This window comes from Bombina bombina, chromosome 4 (genome assembly GCF_027579735.1).
Source record: "Bombina bombina isolate aBomBom1 chromosome 4, aBomBom1.pri, whole genome shotgun sequence".
NCBI classification, from domain to species: Eukaryota; Metazoa; Chordata; class Amphibia; order Anura; family Bombinatoridae; genus Bombina; species Bombina bombina.
Window position 1 is genome coordinate 1,154,411,887 of NC_069502.1, and position 18,896 is coordinate 1,154,430,782.

General features: G+C 41.3%; 1 protein-coding gene across 2 annotated transcripts in view; it reads right to left on the reverse strand.

The window, feature by feature from the left end:
• Positions 1–18,896, reverse strand: part of NVL (nuclear VCP like) — a 340,971-nt gene that overhangs the window by 216,374 nt on the left and 105,701 nt on the right. For both annotated transcript variants that reach the window (XM_053712596.1, XM_053712597.1), the window contains one exon: positions 4,354–4,471. In XM_053712596.1, the coding sequence (XP_053568571.1) occupies positions 4,354–4,471 (118 nt within the window). The remainder of the gene's footprint in view (positions 1–4,353; positions 4,472–18,896) is intronic.

Consider the following 18,896-nt stretch of genomic DNA (forward strand, 5'->3'; position numbering starts at 1 on the left):
AGGGAAACGCATAACTTGGGTTACCCGCATGTTTAGTAGCAGAAAGTGGTAGGGAACTCGCCTCCCGAAGGACAGGGCCCCCCGAGGCGGATGGCTCAGCAGTCTCTTAAATCCCTGAGCCCGAGGAACAAGGTGCTCTATGACGGCCTAAAGAACATAACTGACTGATCACCATGACTGAGTCAATGGGGCCAATTTGCATTTTTCACAGGATAAAGAATCTGAATCAGAATTTTGACCAATTCGCATTCTTCACAGGATGAAGAATCTGAATCAGAATGTTGACCAATCTCAACATCAGCATCCTCCATAACAGGATCAAGGATACCCAAAAATGGACTATATATAAAACAATTTTAACGTCATCTGACACCCACAATGGCTGGGGCACATCACCACTTCCTATATACCAGACACTAGCGGACTAAAATTTTCCGTTGCCACACAGTCAGGAATACGGAAATAGAAGACCAGAACGTAAACACGCTCGGTCACAAGGTTAACCTAAAGTCCAACAAAAAGCGCGCCCGACCATAAGGTCGCATTACTCCCACAGGCCGTTATGTTCTAAGCCACGAGCCCAGTAAACACTACACATAAGCACATTGAATCAGATAGCAAACATGATTAACCCCCCTGTTCAATAGTCCCCCTCGGGAGATATTAACTCTTGATTCCAATACACTTAAAAAGGTGTCTCACTGAGACCCTGTATTTTTCATGTGAGTTTGCAGGAACAAATGAGTTACAGTACATTTAAGAAGAAGTAAAATGAAACGATCTTACCGGAATCTACACCCTGGAACAGGAACATGGCCCTTCAAGTGTGACGGATAGTAGCCTCGCCTCCGCCATGGACTTGAGAGAAGAAAGCAGGCAGCGAAGCGAAGTTCGACAACGCTGATTGCTTGAGGAGCTGTTAACATGAGTCGGGATGGTTTCGCAGAAAGACTCTTCCTGAATCTCTCGACTCTAACTTTCATCCAAGCCCTCACTGAGAGACTGACAGGATTACTTAAAACTCCTGTCTCATGTCGAAGACTACTACCCTCCATAAGAGACAAATTAAATTCTGACACTTCTCTGCCAACCTTGTGGGACGAAAGGCAAAGAATGACTGGGGGATGAGGGAAGTGGGAGGAGTAATTAAGCCTTTGGCTGGGGTGTCTATGCCTCCTTCTGGTTCTTATTTCCCAAAAGTAATGAATGCAGCTGTGGACTCTTTCCATTTATGAAGAAAATGCTTAGTTATGCTTAATAAATCTACTTTGCAATATACTTTACATTTTTTTATTTTATCTCATTTTCACATAATTTAGCTGAAAATTGTGACTTTTGTAAATGCACCCTGCTACATATATTTTCCTAATTGGCTTTAGTTGATAACAGGCTGCAAAACAATGCACTTGATACTAATATAATGACAGTAACTTCTCTTCTGTAGAACCAGCCTTGGACTAGCTTCTCAAAATAATTCAAGTAGTGGCTGGAATTTGGCTATGAAAATCAACTGCATCAATTTATTAATTTGTTTTAAAAATCTTTAGATTAAGCAAATTTGTTATTATATAGCAGGACAACAGAAATATCTTGTCATTACAAGTTGTTTATTGTCCCTTTACAGATCTCAATTGTGAAATTACTCTAATGCCACCTGAATTCAAGGTTCTCCAAGGTCAGATTCACAACTTTAGGGGATTTCAACACCTTTTTATTCATAAAAGACACACAACAGTTTCATTTATCATCCAGGCGTACTTAATAAAGGTGCATGGCATGGGACCAAAACTATCACATAGCAATATTTGTTCCATCTAGTTGGTGCCACTCCTACCTACACACATAAGCCATAACCTCAAACATCTGAACTGAAAAAGGAACTTAGAAGATCCCCAATAAAGTAGAGAAAAATCAAACAAACAATCTCCCGCTGCAAGTGTAACTAGTGTAAACAACAAAATGTGTTCCTTTTATATCTTTTTATCATCCTCAGTGGAGGAAGTGTGATTAGAACGCGTATCACATTCTGAATTTAAATTTGCTCTAATATCTCAGCACTCTGTTTGGCTTCTCATTGGAAGACATGGTAACTATTAAAAGTCAGGCTTTTAGCAATCATGCTGTTGTTTAAAGGACCAGTAAATAGCGTAGATTTGCTTAATCATCAAATGCATGTTAACAAGACAATGCAATAGCACTTAGGGGGTCGATTTCCTATCCACCACAGCTCGCTTCTGGCGGGCTAAATTCCGCTGCCGGAATTCAGCATTGCACACGAGCGATATTTTGCTCTTGCGTGCAATCCCGTCCGAGACTGGGGAGATTGAAATTTGCCACTTAAGGGGTGGCGAAAGGTTAGGGAAGCAGCGGTTTGATGACCGCTGCTTGTTAAATACGGACTGCAGGTTCTCTTGTGAGAAACTGCAGTTGTAGGCAGGCAAAGTTATGCATATTTCCACTTCCCCCTGTATCATGTGACATCCATCAGCCAATCACAAATGCATATATGTATATTCTGTGAATTCTTGCACATGCTCATTAATAGCTGGTAACTCAAAAAGTGTAAATATAAATACTGTGCACATTTTGTTAATGGAAGTAAATTGTAAAGTTGTTTAAAATTGCTGCTCTATCTGAATCATGAAAGGTTAATTTGACTTGAGTGTCCCTTTACATTAGAAATAACATTTCATATGTGTAGTGGGATTAAAAGGAACATTTAGCACTAAATAAATGCTAAATAGAATGAAGCATTCAAAGAAGAGATTAGACTGGGAATAACATGTAGATGGTTTTATAAAGTGATGGTAAACTCTCCCCTTTATAAAAACAGATCTGCAATGTTAATGAGCTCACTATTTGAATTGTTCTCCAATTAACTACAACAAAAGGTGCCATATGGGGAGAGCGCTGATTGGAGAACAATTCAAACAGTTAGCTCAAAGAAAATTTACTTTTGAAGTTGGCGGCGGAGCGCGGGGGATTTGAATTTCATATCTACATTCAAAAGTTATAGGGCTTCTTCATTACAATTGATGAATTAAACGCCATCTAAAATATCACTAACACTTCGGATCTTATTTTAAAAAGGGGAAAGTTGTTTAAATATTAGCAACATAAGTAACATTTAAGGGCCAGATTGCAAGTGGTGTGCTAAATATCACTTTCGTGAAAGCGAGATTATCGCTTCACTGAGTAATACCAGTGCACGCTAATGTGTGCTGGTATTACAAGTTGAGCGTAATGAGAACGTGACCTCACGTTCCAATTGCTATGAAGCATTGCGCTCACATGAGCGTGCTTCCATAGGCTCCAATGGGAGCCTCATTCTCATGCCGTGAGACACGGTATGAGATCTTGCGCAGTGAAGGGGGTAAGTAGCGCAGCATTTTTAAACATATATGTAAATGATTATATGCATATATATTTATGTGTTAATATGTGGCTGTTTGCAGGTGCACGATAAATTAGGGCTTCACTTGTAATCTGGCCCTTAGTGTCTATAAAGCAATGGGTGCTGCCATTTTGTAATGTAGATTTCTCTCTCTGCATCAGCCAATCAGTGACAGTTAAAAATAAGTTACTGGAGTGTGTAGCCAATGGCTGTGTGAAATATAACTGTTCTGCATTTCCACTTCTAAGTGAAACTGAAGAGCATACAATTGTCAGAATGAAATTACAGGAAAAGGGGACAAAATAAATAATGAAAGCATATTGCAAAGTTTTTTTTTTTTATATAAACAATTTATTATTTTATATAACCATCTCAAAATGTTTACCATCCTTTAAATTTTAGCATATGTGTAGCAAGGCATCAAAGAAAGTGTCTTGGCGTCTTGTGCTTTATAAAACTCTCTAGCAAGCTAATGGCTTTAATTAAAGTGATGGCAAATCCTAGCGTTTGAGAAACGCTAGGATTTACCATTGGAACAAATAAAGGGGACTATAAAATACTTCATTCTGAAAGCTCCTTTATTTGTTTGCAGCGTTCGCTGCACTGAGCTGCTAAGGCAGTCAAGGGCAGAACACCATTTGCTGTGTGGTGACGTTTCCACCTCTTAGCAAATAGCCGTGCGGACCAGTCGGCGCCAAGACAGATAGCCCACACGGCTATTAGCTTCAAACAAATAAAGGAACTTTCAGCATGAAGTATTTTATAGTCCCCTTTATTTGTTCCAATGGTAAATCCTAGCTTTTCACAATTGCTAAGATTTACCATTACTTTAATTCAACAAAGGATACAGAGAGAAAGAAGAATGTTAAAGATAACACACACACACACAAACATCATAAATCGGGGGCAATAAACAGCTTAGCAGATATTAAATAATAGCAAGATGGCGGATTACTGACCGTCCATGCAACTCAACAGCTGGGCAACAATCCTCCTCTCCATGTCCTTGGAAGCAACTTCTCTTTTAGGAGTGATAGCATCAATCTCATCCATGAACAGGATGCACGGTGCACTTGTCTAGAGGATACAGACGTCAGCCTTAAGGTAAGTTAAGAACATCTAGTATACATCGTTATGTGCAGAGAGGATCTTTTTGTACCAGCCTATTCTCCCTTATAGAAAGGCCCCAAAAATACAATTTTTACATAATTAAATACAGTATTAACTGCTAGCGAACAGGTTATCTATAGCATTAGAATGTTACAAAGAAACAAGAGTTCACAGTTACATTTAAATGGACAATAAATTTAAAAATAATTATATCAAGCATATGAGTGAGCACACGCAATAAAATTTTTTGGCATAAAAGCGGTTTTTGTTTTATTTTAACACTAAAAGGGTGTGTCTGTGTAGAACAGTGCCTTAAGGACTGATTGCTCACTGGCTGGTAAGCAGAACTCAACCTGCTTTATAGGTAGATAGTGGAACGATTCATGTATAAAAACTTTTTTTTTCTCAGTAGAGGAACTCGCATTTTACAAAAGACTAATAGATTTTAAAAGGCTCTCTTTTAGATGCAACAAAAATACTTGTGTCCTATTAGATTGAAAATGTTTTCAAAAATGTCACATTATTGTTTTAATTTGATTTTTTTTTTTAAACAAACTGTCAATGATAAGACTCTGTATCAGTTGTGTACTTAATACTGCTCATTGGGTAATATGCACTTCCTACTAATGCTCATTGGGCAATATGTACTTCCTACAAATGCTCATTGGCTGATATGTACTTCCTACTAATGCTCATTGGCTGATATGTACTTCCTACTAATGACCATTGGCTGATATGTACTTCCTACTAATGACCATTGGCTGATATGCACTTCCTACTAATGACCATTGTGTAATATGCACTTCCTACTAATGCTCATTGGCTGATATGCACTTCCTACTAATGCCCATTGACTAATATGTACTTCCTACTAATGCTCATTGGCTGATATGCACTTCCTACTAATGCTCATTGGCTGATATGCACTTCCTACTAATGCGCATTGGCCAATATGCACTTTCTACTAATGCTCACTGGCTGATATGTACTTCCCACAAATGCTCATTGGCTGATATGTACTTCCTACTAATGCTCATTGGCTGATATGTACTTCCTACTAATGACCATTGGCTGATATGCACTTCCTACTAATGCTCATTGGCTGATATGTACTTCCCACTAATGCTCATTGGCTGATATGTACTTCCTACTAATGCTCATTGGCTGATATGTACTTCCTACTAATGACCATTGGCTGATATGCACTTCCTACTAATGACCATTTGCTGATATGCACTTCCTACTAATGCTCATTGGGTAATATGCACTTCCTACTAATGCTCATTGGCTGATATGCACTTCCTACTAATGCTCATTGACTAATATGTACTTTCTACTAATGCTCATTGGCTGATATGCACTTCCTACTAATGCTCATTGGCTAATATGCACTTTCTACTAATGCTCATTGGCTGATATGTACTTCCCACTAATGCTCATTGGCTGATATGTACTTCCTACTAATGCTCATTGGCTGATATGTACTTCCTACTAATGACCATTGGCTGATATGCACTTCCTACTAATTCCCCTTTGACTAATATGTACTTCCTACTAATGCTCATTGGCTGATATGCACTTCCTACTAATGCTCATTGGCTAATATGCACTTTCTACTAATGCTCATTGGCTGATATGCACTTCCTACTAATGCTCATTGGGTAATATGCACTTCCTACTAATGCTCATTGGCTGATATGCACTTCCTACTAATGCTCATTGACTAATATGTACTTCCTACTAATGCTCATTGGCTGATATGCACTTCCTACTAATGCTCATTGGCTAATATGCACTTTCTACTAATGCTCATTGGCTGATATGTACTTCCCACTAATGCTCATTGGCTGATATGTACTTCCTACTAATGCTCATTGGCTGATATGTACTTCCTACTAATTACCATTGGCTGATATGCACTTCCTACTAATGACCATTTGCTGATATGCACTTCCTACTAATGCTCATTGGGTAATATGCACTTCCTACTAATGCTCATTGGCTGATATGCACTTCCTACTAATGCCCATTGACTAATATGTACTTCCTACTAATGCTCATTGGCTGATATGCACTTCCTACTAATGCTCATTGGCTGATATGTACTTCCTACTAATGACCATTGGCTGATATGTACTTCCTACTAATGACCATTGGCTGATATGCACTTCCTACTAATGACCATTGTGTAATATGCACTTCCTACTAATGCTCATTGGCTGATATGCACTTCCTACTAATGCCCATTGACTAATATGTACTTCCTACTAATGCTCATTGGCTGATATGCACTTCCTACTAATGCTCATTGGCTAATATACACTTTCTACTAATGCTCATTGCCTGATATGTACTTCCCACTAATGCTCATTGGCTGATATGTACTTCCTACTAATGCTCATTGGGTAATATGGACTTCCTACTAATGCTCATTGGCTGATATATGCACTTCCTACTAATGCTCATTGGCTGATATGCACTTCCTACTAATGCTCATTGGCTGATATGCACTTCCTACTAATGCTCATTGGCTGATATGCACTTCCTACTAATGCTCATTGGCTGATATGTACTTCCTATTAATGTTCAATGGGTAATATGTACTTCCTACTAATGCTCATTGGGTAATATGTACTTCCTACTAATGTTCATTGGGTATATGCACTTCCTACTTATGCTCATTGGTTAATATGAACTTCCTACTTATGCTCATTGGGCAACTTGCACTTCCTACTTATGCTCATTGGCTAATATGTCCTTTCTGTTTTGAGTTGTTAATCCAGATATTTGTGTGTTGCACTTTAACACTAATAAATCTGGCACAAAAATACCTGAATCATTTGCAAAACAACTCCCCGAATAGCGAAAAAGGAAATTTATTCTTACCTGATAAATTTGTTTCTTTTACGTTACGATGAGTCCACGGATTTCATCCTTACTTGTGGGATATCGCCTCCTCGTCAACAGGAGGATGCAAAGAGCACCACAGCAGAGCTGTATATATAGCTCCTCCCTTCCCTCCCACTCCAGTCATTCGACCGAAGTTAGGAAGAGAAAGGAAAAGCCAAGGTGCAGAGGTGTCTGAAGTGTAACAAAAAGAAAATAACCTGTCTCATAATAACAGGGTGGGCCGTGGACTCATATCGTAAAAGAAACAAATTTATCAGGTAAGAATACATTTCCTTTTCTTTTACAAGATACGATGAGTCCACTGATTTCATCCTTACTTGTGGGATACAATACCAAAGCTATAGTACACGGATGAAAAGGGAAGGACAAGACAGGGAACCTAAACGGAAGGCACCACTGCTTGAAGAACTTTTCTCCCAAAAACAGCCTCAGACGAGGCAAAAATATCAAAATTTTAAAATTTGGAAAAAGTGTGAAGAGACGACTAAGTTGCAGCTTTGCAAATCTGTACAACAGAAGCCTAATTTTTAAATGCCCATGAGGAAGCCACAGCCCTAGTGGAATGAGCCGTAATTCGGTCAGGAGGCTTCTGTACAGCAGTCTCATATGCAAAACAGATGATACTCTTGAGCCAAAATGAAAGAGAGGTAGCCGTAGCTTACTGACCCCTACGCTTCCCAAAAAACAGAATTTATGTTTACCTGATAAATTACTTTCTCCAACGGTGTGTCCGGTCCACGGCGTCATCCTTACTTGTGGGATATTCTCTTCCCCAACAGGAAATGGCAAAGAGCCCAGCAAAGCTGGTCACATGATCCCTCCTAGGCTCCGCCTTCCCCAGTCATTCGACCGACGTAAAGGAGGAATATTTGCATAGGAGAAACCATATGATACCGTGGTGACTGTAGTTAAAGAAAATAAATTATCAGACCTGATTAAAAAACCAGGGCGGGCCGTGGACCGGACACACCGTTGGAGAAAGTAATTTATCAGGTAAACATAAATTCTGTTTTCTCCAACATAGGTGTGTCCGGTCCACGGCGTCATCCTTACTTGTGGGAACCAATACCAAAGCTTTAGGACACGGTTGAAGGGAGGGAGCAAATCAGGTCACCTAAATGGAAGGCACCACGGCTTGCAAAACCTTTCTCCCAAAAATAGCCTCAGAAGAAGCAAAAGTATCAAACTTGTAAAATTTGGTAAAAGTGTGCAGTGAAGACCAAGTCGCTGCCTTACATATCTGATCAACAGAAGCCTCGTTCTTGAAGGCCCATGTGGAAGCCACAGCCCTAGTGGAATGAGCTGTGATTCTTTCAGGAGGCTGCCGTCCGGCAGTCTCATAAGCCAATCTGATGATGCTTTTAATCCAAAAAGAGAGAGAGGTAGAAGTTGCTTTTTGACCTCTCCTTTTACCAGAATAAACAACAAACAAGGAAGATGTTTGTCTAAAATCCTTTGTAGCATCCAAATAGAATTTTAGAGCGCGAACAACATCCAAATTGTGCAACAAACGTTCCTTCTTTGAAACTGGATTCGGGCACAAAGAAGGCACGACTATCTCCTGGTTAATGTTTTTGTTAGAAACAACTTTCGGAAGAAAACCAGGTTTAGTACGTAAAACCACCTTATCTGCATGGAACACTAGATAAGGAGGACAACACTGCAGAGCAGATAATTCTGAAACTCTTCTAGCAGAAGAAATTGCAACCAAAAACAAAACTTTCCAAGATAATAACTTAATATCAACGGAATGTAAGGGTTCAAACGGAACCCCCTGAAGAACTAAATTGAGACTCCAAGGAGGAGTCAAAGGTTTGTAAACAGGCTTGATTCTAACCAGAGCCTGAACAAAGGCTTGAACATCTGGCACAGCTGCCAGCTTTTTGTGAAGTAACACAGACAAGGCAGAAATCTGTCCCTTCAAGGAACTTGCAGATAATCCTTTCTCCAATCCTTCTTCAAGAAAGGATAGAATCTTAGGAATTTTAACCTTGTCCCAAGGGAATCCTTTAGATTCACACCAACAGATATATTTTTTCCATATTTTGTGGTAAATTTTTCTAGTTACAGGCTTTCTGGCCTGAACAAGAGTATCAATGACAGAATCTGAGAATCCTCGCTTTGATAAGATCAAGCGTTCAATCTCCAAGCAGTCAGTTGGAGTGAGACCAGATTCGGATGTTCGAACGGACCTTGAACAAGAAGGTCTCGTCTCAAAGGTAGCTTCCATGGTGGAGCCGATGACATATTCACCAGGTCTGCATACCAAGTCCTGCGTGGCCACGCAGGAGCTATCAAGATCACCGATGCCCTCTCCTGATTGATCCTGGCTACCAGCCTGGGGATGAGAGGAAACGGCGGGAATACATAAGCTAGTTTGAAGGTCCAAGGTGCTACTAGTGCATCTACTAGAGTCGCCTTGGGATCCCTGAATCTGGACCCGTAGCAAGGAACCTTGAAGTTCTGACGAGAGGCCATCAGATCCATGTCTGGAATGCCCCACAGTTGAGTAATTTGGGCAAAGATATCCGGATGGAGTTCCCACTCCCCCGGATGTAAGGTCTGACGACTCAGAAAATCCGCTTCCCAATTTTCCACTCCTGGGATGTGGATTGCAGACAAGTGGCAGGAGTGAGTCTCCGCCCATTGAATGATTTTGGTCACTTCTTCCATCGCCAGGGAACTCCTTGTTCCCCCCTGATGGTTGATGTACGCAACAGTCGTCATGTTGTCTGATTGAAACCGTATGAACTTGGCCTTTGCTAGCTGAGGCCAAGCCTTGAGAGCATTGAGTATCGCTCTCAGTTCCAGAATGTTTATCGGTAGAAGAGATTCTTCCCGAGACCAAAGACCCTGAGCTTTCAGGGGTCCCCAGACCGCGCCCCAGCCCATCAGACTGGCGTCGGTCGTGACAAACTGAGCATGCACAGTTGTAATGGTCTTAGATGAATGCGCGCAAAAGGAACTATGTCCATTGCCGCTACCATCAAACCTATTACTTCCATGCACTGCGCTATGGAAGGAAGAGGAACGGAATGAAGTATTTGACAAGAGTTTAGAAGTTTTGTTTTTCTGGCCTCTGTCAGAAAAATCCTCATTTCTAAGGAGTCTATTATTGTTCCCAAGAAGGGAACCCTTGTTGACGGAGATAGAGAACTCTTTTCTACGTTCACTTTCCATCCGTGAGATCTGAGAAAGGCCAGGACAATGTCCGTGTGAGCCTTTGCTTGAGGAAGGGACGACGCTTGAATCAGAATGTCGTCCAAGTAAGGTACTACTGCAATGCCCCTTGGTCTTAGCACCGCTAGAAGGGACCCTAGTACCTTTGTGAAAATCCTTGGAGCAGTGGCTAATCCGAACGGAAGTGCCACGAACTGGTAATGCTTGTCCAGGAATGCGAACCTTAGGAACCGATGATGTTCCTTGTGGATAGGAATATGTAGATATGCATCCTTTAAATCCACCGTGGTCATGAATTGACCTTCCTGGATGGAAGGAAGAATTGTTCGAATGGTTTCCATTTTGAACGATGGAACCTTGAGAAACTTGTTTAGGATCTTGAGATCTAAGATTGGTCTGAACGTTCCCTCTTTTTTGGGAACTACGAACAGATTGGAGTAGAACCCCATCCCTTGTTCTCCTAATGGAACAGGATGAATCACTCCCATTTTTAACAGGTCTTCTACACAATGTAAGAATGCCTGTTTTTTTATGTGGTCTGAAGACAAATGAGACCTGTGGAACCTCCCCCTTGGGGGAAGCCCCTTGAATTCCAGAAGATAACCTTGGGAGACTATTTCTAGCGCCCAAGGATCCAGAACATCTCTTGCCCAAGCCTGAGCGAAGAGAGAGAGTCTGCCCCCCACCAGATCCGGTCCCGGATCGGGGGCCAACATTTCATGCTGTCTTGGTAGCAGTGGCAGGTTTCTTGGCCTGCTTTCCCTTGTTCCAGCCTTGCATTGGTCTCCAGGCTGGCTTGGCTTGAGAAGTATTACCCTCTTGCTTAGAGGACGTAGCACTTGGGGCTGGTCCGTTTCTACGAAAGGGACGAAAATTAGGTTTATTTTTGGCCTTGAAAGACCTATCCTGAGGAAGGGCGTGGCCCTTACCCCCAGTGATATCGGAGATAATCTCTTTCAAGTCAGGGCCAAACAGCGTTTTCCCCTTGAAAGGAATGTTAAGCAATTTGTTCTTGGAAGACGCATCCGCTGACCAAGATTTCAACCAAAGCGCTCTGCGCGCCACAATAGCAAACCCAGAATTTTTCGCCGCTAACCTAGCCAATTGCAAAGTGGCGTCTAGGGTGAAAGAATTAGCCAATTTGAGAGCACGGATTCTGTCCATAATCTCCTCATAAGAAGGAGAATTACTAGTGATCGCCTTTTCTAGCTCATCGAACCAGAAACACGCGGCTGTAGTGACAGGGACAATGCATGAAATTGGTTGTAGAAGGTAACCTTGCTGAACAAACATCTTTTTAAGCAAACCTTCTAATTTTTTATCCATAGGATCTTTGAACGCACAACTATCTTCTATGGGTATAGTGGTGCGTTTGTTTAGAGTAGAAACCGCCCCCTCGACCTTGGGGACTGTCTGCCATAAGTCCTTTCTGGGGTCGACCAAAGGAAACAATTTTTTAAATATGGGGGGAGGGACGAAAGGTATACCGGGCCTTTCCCATTCTTTATTTACAATGTCCGCCACCCGTTTGGGTATAGGAAAAGCTTCGGGGGGCCCCGGGACCTCTAGGAACTTGTCCATTTTACATAGTTTCTCTGGGATGATCAAATTCTCACAATCATCCAGAGTGGATAACACCTCCTTAAGCAGAGCGCGGAGATGTTCCAACTTAAATTTAAATGTAATCACATCAGGTTCAGCTTGTTGAGAAATTTTCCCTGAATCTGAAATTTCTCCCTCAGACAAAACCTCCCTGGCCCCCTCAGACTGGTGTAGGGGCCCTTCAGAAACAATATCATCAGCGTCCTCATGCTCTTCAGTATTTTCTAAAACAGAGCAGTCGCGCTTTCGCTGATAAGTGGGCATTTTGGCTAAAATGTTTTTGATAGAATTATCCATTACAGCCGTTAATTGTTGCATAGTAAGGAGTATTGGCGCGCTAGATGTACTAGGGGCCTCCTGAGTGGGCAAGACTGGTGTAGACGAAGGAGGGGATGATGCAGTACCATGCTTACTCCCCTCACTTGAGGAATCATCTTGGGCATCATTTTCTCTAAATTTTGTGTCACATAAATCACATCTATTTAAATGAGAAGGAACCTTGGCTTCCCCACATTCAGAACACAGTCTATCTGGCAGTTCAGACATGTTAAACAGGCATAAACTTGATAACAAAGTACAAAAAACGTTTTAAAATAAAACCGTTACTGTCACTTTAAATTTTAAACTGAACACACTTTATTACTGCAATTGCGAAAAAGTATGAAGGAATTGTTCAAAATTCACCAAAATTTCACCACAGTGTCTTAAAGCCTTAAAATTATTGCACACCAAATTTGGAAGCTTTAACCCTTAAAATAACGGAACCGGAGCCGTTTTTACATTTAACCCCTTTACAGTCCCTGGTATCTGCTTTGCTGAGACCCAACCAAGCCCAAAGGGGAATACGATACCAAATGACGCCTTCAGAAAGTCTTTTCTATGTATCAGAGCTCCTCACACATGCGACTGCATGTCATGCTTCTCAAAAACAAGTGCGCAATACAGGCGCGAAAATGAGACTCTGCCTATGATTAGGGAAAGCCCCTAGAGAATAAGGTGTCCAATACAGTGCCTGCCGATATATTTTACAAAATTCCCAAGATTAAAATAATTCCTCAAGGCTATGGAGTATAAAATATGTTTATATATGAATCGATTTAGCCCAGAAAATGTCTACAGTCTTAAAAAGCCCTTGTGAAGCCCTTATTTACAGTCTGTAATAAAAATGGCTTACCGGATCCCATAGGGAAAATGACAGCTTCCAGCATTACATCGTCTTGTTAGAATGTGTCATACCTCAAGCAGCAAAAGTCTGCTCACTGTTCCCCCAACTGAAGTTAATTCCTCTCAACAGTCCTGTGTGGAACAGCCATCGATTTTAGTAACGGTTGCTAAAATCATTTTCCTCTTACAAACAGAAATCTTCATCTCTTTTCTGTTTCAGAGTAAATAGTACATACCAGCACTATTTTAAAATAACAAACTCTTGATTGAATAATAAAAACTACAGTTAAACACTAAAAAACTCTAAGCCATCTCCGTGGAGATGTTGCCTGTACAACGGCAAAGAGAATGACTGGGGAAGGCGGAGCCTAGGAGGGATCATGTGACCAGCTTTGCTGGGCTCTTTGCCATTTCCTGTTGGGGAAGAGAATATCCCACAAGTAAGGATGACGCCGTGGACCGGACACACCTATGTTGGAGAAAACACAACAAACATGGAAGACGATTGACGAAAATCCTCAGTTGCCTGTAAGAAAAACTTCAAAGCACGGACCACGTCCAAATTATGTAACAACCGCTCCTTCTTAGAAGAAGGATTAGGACACAAGGAAGGAACAACAATATCCTGATTAACATTGTTATTAGAAACAACCTTAGGAAGAAAACCAGGTTTGGTACGTAAAACTACCTTATCCGAATGAAAAATAAGATAAGGAGAATGACATTGTAATGCCGAAAGCTCAGATACTCTGCGAGCAGAAGAAATAGCAACCAAAAATAAAACTTTCCAAGATAATAACTTAATATCTATGGAATACATAAGTTCAAACGGAACCCCTTGAAGAACGTTAAGAACTAAATTCAAACGCTAAGGCGGAGCAATTGGTCTAAACACAGGCCTGATTCTAGTCAGAGCCTGACAAAAAGATTGGACATCTGGAACATCTGCCAGAGGCTTGTGTAACAAAATAGACAAAGCAGAAATCTGTCCCTTTAAGGAACATGCTGACAACCCTTTCTCCAATCCGTCTTGGAGAAAAGACAAAATCCTAGGAATCCCAACCCTACTCCATGAGTAGCACTTGGATTCACACCAATAAAGATATTTACGCCATATCTTATGGGAAATCTTTCTAGTAACAGGCTTACGTGCCTGAATCAAGGTATCTATGACCGAATCAGAAAACCCTCGCTTAGATAAAATCAAGTGTTCAATCTCCAAGCAGTTAGCTGCAGAGAAAATAGATTCGGATGATGGAAGGGTCCCTGAATGAGAAGGTCTTTCCGCAACGGAAGCTTCCAAGGTGGCTGAGATGACATGTCCACCAGATCAGCATACCAAGTCCTGCGAGGCCACGCAGGAGTGATTAGGATCCCTGATGCCCTCTGCTGTGTGACTCGAGCAATCACCCGGGGAAGGAGAGCAAATGGAGGGAACACATAAGCTAGACTGAAAGACCAAGGCACTGCCAAGGCATCTATCAGCTCGGCCTGGGGATTCCTGGACCTGGACGCCATAAGATACAACTCCGGCCTGCCCCATCTGAGAATCAGGTTGGCAAATACCTCCAGATGGAGTTCCCATTCTCCCGGAGGAAAAGTCTGTCTGCTCAGAAAGTCCGCTTCCCAGTTTTCCACACCTGGGATGTGGATCGCCGACAGATAACAAGAGTGAGATTCCGCCCACTGAATTATCTTGGCTACTTCTGTCATTGCCAAGGAACTCCTTGTTCCTCCCTGATGATCGATGTAAGCTACAGTCGTAATGTTGTCCGTGGAATCTGATGAAGTTAGCCGAAGCCAACTGAGGCCAAGCCTGAAGCGCATTGAATATTGCTCTCATCTCTAGGATATTGATGGGAAGGAGAGACTCCGTTCGAGTCCATACACCCTGGGCCCTCAGGGAGTTCCACACTGCTCCCCATCCTATCAGGCTGGCATCTGTTGTCACTATCACCCATGAGGGACTGCGGAAGCATGTCCCCTGGGATAGATGATCCAGCGACAACCACCATAGAAGAGAGACCCTTGTCTTCTGATCTAGATTTATTTGAGGACAAATTTGTATAATCTCCATTGCACTGTCTGAGTCTGAAGGCCGAGGATTGGACTGAAGGGTCCGGCATGTACGCAGAATCTTTAACTGTCTGACCTCTGTCAAAAATATTTTCATGGATAGAGAGTCGATTAGAGTTCCCAAGAAGGAACCCTTGTCTGTGGAACTAGCGAACCCTGTTCCAGATTCACTTTCCACCCGTGGGTCCTCAGAAAGGACAGAACAATGTCGGTATGAGACTTTGTTAGCTGATAAGACGACGCCTGGATCAGAATATCATCCAGAAAAGGCACCACTGGAATGCCCCGCGGTCTTAGAACCGCTAGCAGAGAACCCAGAACCGTTGTGAAAATTCTGGGTGCCGTGGCCAGACCAAAAGAAAGGGCCACAAAACTGAAAATGTTTGTCCAGAAAGGTAAACCTCAGGAACTTGTGATGATCTCTGTGGATATGCATCCTTTAGATCCACGGTAGTCAAAAATTGACCCTCCTGGATCAATGGGAGGACGGTACGAATAGTTTCCGTCTTGAAAGATGGAACTCTGAGAAACTTGTTTAGACTCTTAAGGTCCAAGATAGGTCTGAAGGTTCCCTCCTTTTTGGGAACAACAAACCGTTTTGATAAATTCCCTGTTCCTGAATCGGAATGGGACAAATCACTCCGATGGAAGAGAGGTCTCTTACACAATTTAAGAACGCCTCTCTTCTTATTTGGACTGCGGATAATCTTGAACAAAGAAATCTTCCTCGGAGGGAAGAATTTCTGAACTCCAGTTTGTATCCCCGAGACACTATTTCCATAACCCAGGGATCCTTTGCACCCAAGCCTGAATGAAAAGGAAGTCTGGCCCCTACCAGATCTGGTCCCGGATCGGGGCAAACCCTTCATGTCTCAGATCATTGGCCGCCTCCTTGGGCTGAGTATCCTCATACCAAAATTGAGTGGGTCTCCAATTAGCTTAGTCCAGTTTTATCCTGAGGGAGGTGACACTCACCTCCCGAAATGACAGAAATAATCACCTGCAGTTCAGGACCAAACAGGGTCTTCCCCCTGTAAGGGACAGCTAGAAGGTATGACTTAGATGAAAACGTCCGCAGACCAAGCTGTCAGTCATAAGGCCCTGCGAGCCAAAAATACAGAAAATTGTGGCCCCCAGCTTAAAAAACTCGAAGGGTGGCATCCAATAAATGCCTTATCCAACTTAAGTTCCAATAAGCTTGTGATTATCCCCCTGTCCTGGATCTTGTCCAAGGATGATTCTTGCTTGATGGCATCAGTCCGAGTATCAAACCAGTAGGCTGCCGCACACGTGACGGTAGATATACATACCGTCGGTTGCCACTGTATACCCTGGTAAAGATGATTTTCTTAATAAAATCCTATAATTGATCATCCATCGGATCTTTAAGCACAACTATCCTCTATAGGGATAGTAGTTCTCTGAGCCAAGGTTGAAAACAGCTTCTACCCTAGGAACAGTTGGTCAAACCTCTTTAACTGAATCAGCTAAAGAAAACATCCTCCTGTAAAGGGAGGAACCCCATAATGTTCGACTAATTAGTCTAGACCTTGGAAGGACAACAAACACGATGGGGTCGCTATTATCTATAAGAGCTCTTGTTCCATCCGAAACGTAAGGATGAAATAATTAAACAGCTGAAATTCCTTAATAAAGCTAACACTTAAAAAATGTTACTGTCGCTTTAATACTTAAAAGGTAACCTCATCATACATATGCTCTTGTGACATCCTAAAACACAGGGATGAAATAAGCAAATAAACAGAGGAAATTATTTAATAAAAAGGTAACACCTAAAAAACGTTACTGTCACCTTAAAAGGAAACTTTATTATATATATGCTCTTGTTACATCCTAAAACACAGGGATGAAATAAGCAAATAAACAGCTGAAATTCTTAAATAAAGGTAACACTTAAAAAGCGTTACTGTCACTTTAAACCTTAAAAGGAAATTTTATCATAGATATGCTCTTGTTACATCCCAAAACACAGGGATGAAATAAACAAATATACAGCTGAAATACTTTAATAAAAGTAACACCTAAAAAACATAATTTATGTAAGAACTTACCTGATAAATTCATTTCTTTCATATTAGCAAGAGTCCATGAGCTAGTGACGTATGGGATATACATTCCTACCAGGAGGGGCAAAGTTTCCCAAACCTTAAAATGCCTATAAATACACCCCTCACCACACCCACAATTCAGTTTAACGAATAGCCAAGAAGTGGGGTGATAAGAAAAAAGTGCGAAAGCATATAAAATAAGGAATTGGAATAATTGTGCTTTATACAAAAAATCATAACCACCACAAAAAAGGGCGGGCCTCATGGACTCTTGCTAATATGAAAGAAATGAATTTATCAGGTAAGTTCTTACATAAATTATGTTTTCTTTCATGTAATTAGCAAGAGTCCATGAGCTAGTGACGTATGGGATAATGACTACCCAAGATGTGGATCTTTCCACACAAGAGTCACTAGAGAGGGAGGGATAAAATAAAGACAGCCAATTCCTGCTGAAAATAATCCACACCCAAAATAAAGTTTAATGAAAAACATAAGCAGAAGATTCAAACTGAAACCGCTGCCTGAAGTACTTTTCTACCAAAAACTGCTTCAGAAGAAGAAAATACAACAAAATGGTAGAATTTGGTAAAGGTATGCAAAGAGAACCAAGTTGCCACTTTGCAAATCTGATCAACCGAAGCTTCATTCCTAAACGCCCAGGAAGTAGAAACTGACCTAGTAGAATGAGCTGTAATCCTATGAGGCGGAGTCTTACCCGACTCAAAATAGGCAAGATGAAATAAAGATTTCAACCAAGATGCCAAAGAAATGGCAGAAGTTTTCTGGCCTTTCTAAAACCGGAAAAGATAACAAATAAACCAGAAGTCTTTCGGAAAGACTTAATAGCTTCAACATAATATTTCAAAGCTCTAATAACATCCAAAGAATGCAACGATTTCTCCTTAGAATTCTTAGGATTAGGACATAATGAAGGAACCACAATGTCTCTACTAATGTTGTTGGAATTCACAACTTAGGTAAAAATTCAAAAGAAGTTCGCAACACCGCCTTATCCTGATGAAAAATCAGAAAAGGAGACTCACAAGAAAGAGCAGATAATTCAGAAACTCTTCTGGCAGAAGAGATGGCCAAAAGGAACAAAACTTTCCAAGAAAGTAATTTAATATCCAATGAATGCATAGGTTCAAATGGAGGAGCTTGAAGAGCCCCCAGAACCAAATTCAAACTCCAAGGAGGAGAAATTGACTTAATGACAGGCTTTATACGAACCAAAGCTTGTACAAAACAATGAATATCAGGAAGAATAGCAATCTTACTGTTGAAAAAGAACAGAAAGAGCAGAGATTTGACCTTTCAAGGAACTTGCGGACAAACCCTTATCTAAACCATCCTGAAGAAATTGTAATATTCTCGGTATTCTAAAAGAA